Source organism: Austrofundulus limnaeus, unplaced genomic scaffold (genome assembly GCF_001266775.1).
Source record: "Austrofundulus limnaeus strain Quisiro unplaced genomic scaffold, Austrofundulus_limnaeus-1.0 Scaffold42, whole genome shotgun sequence".
Classification (NCBI taxonomy): domain Eukaryota; kingdom Metazoa; phylum Chordata; class Actinopteri; order Cyprinodontiformes; family Rivulidae; genus Austrofundulus; species Austrofundulus limnaeus.
Window position 1 is genome coordinate 456,896 of NW_013952444.1, and position 7,999 is coordinate 464,894.

At 39.9% G+C, this 7,999-nt stretch overlaps 1 protein-coding gene across 1 annotated transcript in view; it reads right to left on the minus strand.

Moving 5' to 3' along the window:
• Positions 1 to 7,999, minus strand: part of LOC106516867 (excitatory amino acid transporter 1-like) — a 22,377-nt gene that overhangs the window by 13,983 nt on the left and 395 nt on the right. The window contains 2 exon segments of the mRNA XM_014007429.1: positions 7,156 to 7,293; positions 7,405 to 7,619. Coding sequence (XP_013862883.1) covers positions 7,156 to 7,293; positions 7,405 to 7,567 — 301 coding nt within the window. The 5' untranslated portion in view covers positions 7,568 to 7,619.

The following is a 7,999-nucleotide window of genomic DNA, read 5'->3' on the forward strand; positions in this document are numbered from 1 at the left end:
TAAAAATATATTTTTAGAAAAGTTACATACTGCACCTTTAAGCCTGGAGAAATATTACCGGAAATGATCCAGATTTCAACCACATGGAACAGTCAATTTTCCGAGCAAAAATACAAGAAGTACTGCCACCACCAGTCGGAAACAAATTGGCAGAGGTGGTCGGACTTGGCAGCATGATGAAAAGTTTGTATACTGACCATGTTGCACACCAGGTCAACTTACAGCGCAAGAAGGAACAAGCTCAAAAACAAAAGGACCAGGAGACGCTCAGAAAACTCACCTAGGTGCAACTGATGGACAAGAAAAATAAAGACAAGACTTAAGCTGTTGTAATGCAAAGCCAACAGAATCAACCTCCACTGCCATAAACGTTGAAAAGAAAAAAACTGCAGGAAGAGCCAGCTTTGGCTTTACCTGATTATTCAAAAAATTTTTTATCTTATATGTGTCCACCTCAACTGGGTGTGGATATGCATGTGTTGTTCTCTGTCAACAAACTGGGACAGGGTTAAGTCCGATGGCTGGAGGCCTGTCCAACCAAATGGAAAGATGCCCACTCTGTTGCTAACTTTCTGTGTCGTGAAGCTATACCCAGATGGGGACTTCCGCATAGGATTTCATCAGATAATGGGAGAGAGTTTGTAGATAAAACTGTAAAACTGATCCTATAAAAGTTAAGAATTAAACAACACCTTGGATCTGTTTATCACCCGGAGAGCCAAGGCATTTGTGAAAAATTGAATGTGGTGCTAAAAAACTGCCTGGTAAAAATCTGTCAACATACTGGTCCAAATTGGGTAGCTGCATTTTCACTTATTTTAAGTATGTTTTGTTTTTTGTACTCTGTTGCTGACTTTTGCAAAAGCCCTGATTTTAAGATGGGTTGGAGTGGTGATGCTTGATAACCAAGCGCAAATGCCATTATTGGATGGAAATGTGAGTGATGAGGAAATGATTCGCCTACAGAGTGATGATGTTATGGAAATGTACCCATTTTAAGTATCTTGTTTGGTCTGGTTAAACTTCACAATAGGTCTGTGAGTTGACACTGTGAAGGGAAATGCATGTAGGACGGGTGCCAATTTTTGTTTGATTCAGTTTTCTCACATCTTTGTAATCTAGGGAGGTAAGATGGATGTAATTTGTTTGTTTTGTTTTGATGGACAGGACAGCAGTTACTCAGAAAGTTAGTGTTTTTGTTTGTTGTTTTGGCTGAGCCCAGTCCGAAGCTAATTGCTACTGTTTTCTCCTTATTAGTTCTGTGTTCATTCTGGCCATAAGTAACTGTTAAGGCACCACATACAATGTTTTTCTTTTCCCTTTCTTTGCTGATATGATTATTGACATATATTGTTTGCCTATGTAGTTTTCTTTTTTTCCTCTCACATATATCGTTTATTATTAATTTTGTTTGATTTTGTTTATTCATTTGATTTGACTCAATCCTTTATTATTTGACTGAGCACCAGGAGCAGGACATTTAAGTGTCACAGCTCTGAGGATTTCTTTCTTTCTTTTATTTTTTTCTTCTGTTGATTAAAGAAGAGAGATGACGTTAACACCTCATAAAATAGTTACATACCTCACGGCACATTACCACTTGTACAATTGAGACATGCTGTTACTCATCAGCACTGTATAAACATAATGATAAAGTTCATTTTCCATGCATGTATTGAAACTTGTCATTTTTTGCAAGATAGTGGTGTGGTGTTTTCTGTTTTTCCAGGAGGACAACAAGCTTATTCTGTTACATGGACTTTGGACTCATATTCTTGGACAGGACTCATGAATCTGTACAGGATCGGCACAAAGGACTTGGACTCTGATCGTGATTGCTCAAACATTTTTGCCACAGAAAAAGACTGACTCCAGACACCATGGGTGACATAAACACATAAAGAAGAGTAAAAGAGTTCTTAACGATGGTAGTTTTTGTTTTCTATTTTGGTTTTTATTCTTTATATCATATTGTTTGCTGTGACAATCTTTTACTATGTGTTACTTATTATTTTGACTGTCATATTATGATCATCTTATGTAGTGAGCTGAGTCTCATGGAAGTGTCTAACTCACTTTGTGTTAATGCTTGACTCACGTTACATTTGTCCTTACTAGTATAGGTAACAAACCGGGATGATATTGGCATTGAAAAGTCCCTAAAATTAGTTTATGGTAACTGTTAGATTCAAACGGAGATTTCCTTCACAGATTGGCATGGAGTGAGTATTTCTCTGGAACCTGCTGTCTTTTCCCCACCCCTGTTTCATGGGGAGGTTTTTCTGATTGTAATGGGTCATTTTAGGCAGATTCCAACGAGTCAACCTTCAGGTCCCCTGCAGCGACACAGATTTTTAAATGAGTATGCATGGATTATTAGTCCATGTCAGTCATGGAGGTTATTACAGTCAGGAGGCCTGGGGGTGTGGCTGATGTAGCCGAATTTGACCTTATTAGAAAATTAGGCTTAGTTTACCTACTTTTAAAGTAATTTAAAATAATGTGCGCTTAGGACATAAAATAGGTTACTAGCTAAATTAGACAACCTCTAAATTGTAGACTAAAATGTTTACTTATTTGCTAATGGACAAATGATAAGGTACAATAAAACTGAACAGCAAAGTTTTTGTGATGCAGTAGCTAAGGTGTTACCTTTTTCTCGGTTTACAGCCAATCCTTTGTTTTTTTTTTCGGTACTAAATTTGTCCCGAAGGGGGGGGGGGTATGTAGTGTCTAAAAGTGGAGGCCTCTTCTCAGGAATGCACAGATGTACTATGTCTCTCTTAGACCCCAGCTTCAGAACTCGGCACATATTACCATATTAGGAAAAGAATGTTTAAGGTATACCGTGACAAAATTTATGGTGCATCTGTTGGACTGCACTGTGAAACCTATAAAAAGGCTTGTACGCCCCTACTCTTCGCCTTCGTCTTCATCTTTTTACCTGGTGATTCATTTGGCTTAGAAGGCCACYATTHGGTTTTTGGCTGTAAATCTCCTGGACTGCAAAATAAAGATTRTTGCTGTTCAACCAGCCTGTTTCAGAGTTTCTCTCTTCAGGAGCAGCAGCAGTTTGCAGAGCCGAGAAGACCCGGTTTTTACACCTCACACTACAAAGACAAAATGGTTAATGTTCAAACGAATCCATTTTATTGTTTTTATTTTATTTTGTTTTATTTTATTTTTTTGCAAATAGTTACTCATTTTTAATTTGATGCCTGGAACACGTTCCATAAAAACTGGTACAGGTTTATGTTTACCACTGTGTCACATCACCTTTCCTTTTAACAACACTCAGTAAGCGTTTGGAAACTGAGGACCATAATTGTTGAAGCTTTGTAGGTAGATTTCTTTCCCATTCTTTACTTGATGAACAGCTTCTCTTGCTCAATAGTCCTGGGTCTCTGTTGTCACTGTTTGTGTTTCATTATGCACCACACATTTTCAGTGAGAGACAGGTCTGGACAGGCAGGCCAGTCTAGTACCCCAACTCTTTTACAGCTACGCTGCTGGAACACATGCAGAATGTGTCTTGGCTGTCTTGCTGAAATAATCATGACATCCCTGAAAAAAGACGTGGCTTGGATGGCAGTATACAGTTGCATGAAAAAGTATGTAAGGGATTTCTCAGATTTCTGCATAAATTGGTCATTAAATGTGTTCTGATCTTCATCTAAATCACAACAATAGACAAACACAGTCTGCCACACAAAAAATTATATGTTTGCATGGTTTTATTGAACACAACATGTAAACATTCACAGTGCAGGGTGGAAAAACTATGTAAATCCCTTGGCAAATGACTTTTCTAAGAGCTAATTGGAGCAAGGATTGGATGTGCCCTACCCTATAAAAAAACACCTGGTTTGAGTTTGCTGCTCTTAAGAAACATTGCTTGATGTGAATCATGCCTCGCACAAAAGAGCTCTCAGAAGACCTATGTTCAAGAATTGTTGACTTGCATGAAGCTGGAAAGTGTTACAAAAGTATCTCTAAAAGCCTTGATGTTCATGTGTCCACGGTAAGACAGACTACAAATGGAGAAAGTTCAGCTCTGTTGCTACTCTCCCTAGGCGTGGATGTACTGTAAAGATGATTGCAAGAGCACAGCGCAGAATGATCATGAGGTGAGGAGGAATCCTAGAGTGTCAGCTAAAGATTTACTGAAATCTCTGGCACAACATTACACATGGTATAACATTTTTGTTGACAAAGCTACAATACGTAAATCATTACACAAGAATGGAGTTCATGGAAGGACACCACGGAGGAAGACACTGCTGTCCAAAAAAGCCATTGCTGCACATTTAAAGTTTGCAAGAGAGCACCTGGATGAACATCCCAACTTTTTTTTCTGCTTGGCCTTAATGAGTCGGACGCTTTTTGCCTTCTCTCCCGAACCTGTCAATCCTTCCCTGCTTTGCAGCTGTGTCAAGCCTTTTTCTTCTATCTATCATCCGAAAACAAAAGGAATTATGGATTTGGTCAACTGGTCTCTGAACGCAATCGACAGTATTTTTTCTACACTGAGATTGGAGCAAGGGGAGCACAGCTGTCCCAGTGGAATGGTGGCGGCCGGGCGATTGTCTGGGTCTTGGGGGTGGAATCTCATCTGTTTGGCCCCGCTTTCCATCTAAGACGTGGAAGACCTGTATATATTCAGATTTATGATAACTGGATTCCTGCTAATCGGCTGTGGAGGAGTCCTGGGTTATCAGAAAATGAAAGTGATCCTGATAGCAGTCCAGGAATGTCAAAAGCTGTCAGGGACCATGGATGGGATCTCCCGTATTGAGATTGCACAAACTCAAATGCTGGGGGATATAAGTCGCAAACTGAATGTGATTCGGACGAGGATCACAGTACAGCAGTGCGCCCGTGAGGAGTGAGATTACACCTGGGTAAAGTTTCAGACTGAGAGAGGCGAGGAGGTATTGGAATTCGGAACATTGGGCCTCATGCAAGAACATGTTCGTATTATTATCCTAAATTTTTCTTACTTTTGTTCGTACGAAGAGTTCGTACGAACATGTCACGTCAGATTCAACAAACTCTTCTATCTTCAGGAAAAGGGTGTAAATGAGGAGCGTAAATTGCACCTGTTCGTATCCAGCTGCTCGTGCACGCGAGAGGAAATTAGCATAATTACCACCCCAAAAACACCATTAAGGCTATGTTTCCTGCCTCCGATTTCAGGAAGTGTCCATTCATGAAAAATGACAGCGAAAACTAAAAAGAAGAACTTTACGAGATCAGAGATTGAGGTCCGTCTGTCAGAGATCCAGAAAAGAAAATCTGTCATTTTTAGCAGGTCAGCTGTGGAATAAAAAGAGCTGCTAAAAGTATAAACAACTGTGTTAAATCATTTTCATTTATTCAGAAGCCACGGCGCTGCGCACCATACACCCCCACCCCCCAATCCCCCGTAGGTGGTCTCAGTTGCGGTTCTGAAATAAGCCTTTTAAAATGATTTCAAAATAAGTCTGGCACTTTGGAGAAAAACCAGGACTCGCTGGAGGGATTGTGCATCCCTTCTGGTCTGGGAACGTCTCGGTGTCCCCCCAAGACGAGCTGGAAAATGTCGCTGTGGAGAGCGGGGTCTTTCTGCAGCTGCCCACGCTACCCGATCCCGGATAAGCAGCGGAAAACGGACGAATGGACAATTTATATTGTTAGTCTAAATTATTACATTTAAAATTATAACTCTAATTCAAGCAGAATAGCCTACTGTCAACATAATTATGGAGTGTAATTTATTTTCAACTCAAAATATCTTCAGACTAAAGAAATATGAAGTTATTAGGGAGGAAAACCCATCTGGATAACAGCACACTGACTGCTCGTAAAATATACAACAGGTCTGGACCACTCGTGAATTTTGTTCGTATCTGAAAAAAATCTTAGAATACGAAAACATTGGTGAATACCACAAATTCTCTTAAATCACTCGTACGCACAACTTAAGAACAAATCTGTGCGTACGAACGGTTCTTGCATGAGGCCCATTGGCTTTTTTTCACAAACACAGAGATGCAGTTATGACTCAAAGCAGAGAAAACCAGGCTGCTTGCCTCAAACAATTATGTTTATTATTGGATCCCTGCAGCTGGTGACCTTGGGTCGCAAGCTATCAAACCTCTCTGGATGATTCATAAGGAAAAAGCCTAGACTCCCCCAACCCCTACCCATCTCAACTGTGATGGATCAGTCTGAAGGCCGCAATGGGTGGAGACAGAGGACTGACTCTGGTGATTTGTGCTTTCTGTTGACAACAAATTGTTCGGACTCTGGAGGTCTCTGATTGGTTCCAACACAGAGTACTAACCTGGAATGTCACCGGCTCCGCTGAACCCCACCCCATACCATGTGTTAGTGCCCCCCACCTCCCTCCCGTCCTTCGCTGCCTTGCACTATGCAGAGTGTTTTTTTTTTGAGTGCATGACTGTGTGTTTCTGTGTGAAACATAGGATCAAAGCTCTTTTTTAACTCACCTTACCTAGTGTGTGTATTTTAAGCTGCGAAAGGTAGCGCACGTCAGTGCAAAAAACCGTGGACATTCGTTCTCCCACGTTTGTTATGTGTGTCTTCTCCGAATGGATGTTCTAAACTGCAAATGCCTAGTCTGTGTTTATCACTGACAGTGGCAGTAAAGCTCTTTATGATTTCTAATTTCAGGAATTGGGTTTACTTTGTGCTATTTAATCATTCAGTTCATTCAAGAAATAGTATGAAATCTGTTTTGATTGTTAGTTCAACTGTCTATTTTTCTACTCTAATATTTAATTTCAACACGTTTGTTTGCAGTCAAGTCACAAAGTTACCTTTAAGTTCTTATCTTTTCCTGTTCCTCAAATAAGCTTTTKTGAACATTTTGTTTTGTTTTGGTCTGATTGACAGATCAAACCAACCATTTGGTTTCTGACAGCAGAAACAGTAGTTAATCATTTTTTATTAATTGTCAGCTTTTTTTCAGCGTAGTTTGCATCAAAGAATGAACCTCACTCCTCAGTTATAAAGCTTGTTAACCTTTACACCACCAAGAAACCTTTACTTAATTTGGTTGCTGTGTTTCTACAATAAGACCAGAAGGAAATTACAACTCTATGATGATTTCTTAAATCCAGGCTGAGATTTGAGCCAAAATAAGGAACCCACCTGCAATCAGACTGGAAACGATGAGAGGAAGCATCATCATCTGTAGGATTCTCATCATCAGCTCTCCAGGAAAAGTTATGTACATTATTTCCCGAGCTGACATATTAACTTGTCGCAGAGCAAAGCCCAGGCCAATTCCTCAGGTACAAAGACACAGATCAGAAAGTCAGTGTTGGTCCACAAATGGAGCAACAACAAGCCAAACAAAAAAACAAATCAGACTGAAAGAGATTTCAACATTTCTCTTACCTACAGCAACAGCAACCATTGTGAGAATCACAAAGGCATTTTTCTTGATAAAAGACCAAACATCACATTTTTTCTGAATCCACATCACTTTAGTCTCAGAGTATCTGTCGTTCAGCTGGAAGTCTTCAGGTTGCACCATCTCTCCTGACTTCATCTCAGACATGTCTAAAGCTCTGGAGCTTCTGGTTCATAATTACTTCCAACAACCAGTATGACTGAGGGGGGAAAAAAGAGAAACCATTTGGTCTCGTACAAATCATGAGAATAATACTGACAACTAGTGTTTAAACTGGTACTACAGCCAAAATTCAAAACAGTGGAGGATATTCTTTCCCTTCCTAGTTTTCAATTTGCCTACATATTTTCTTACAGTCTTTAAAAAATTTTTTAGATTAGAATTTTCTGCCTATAAATTAAAGCAAGATTCACCAGGACATGGTCACAAAAATCATGCAGAATGTGGCCAAGAACTGAGGACCATGAACATCGACAAATGCACAAAAACCCCAAATAATCGAGTGGGGTGGAAACAGATTTCTGCTGCAACACACACACACACACACACACACACACACACACACACACACACACACAC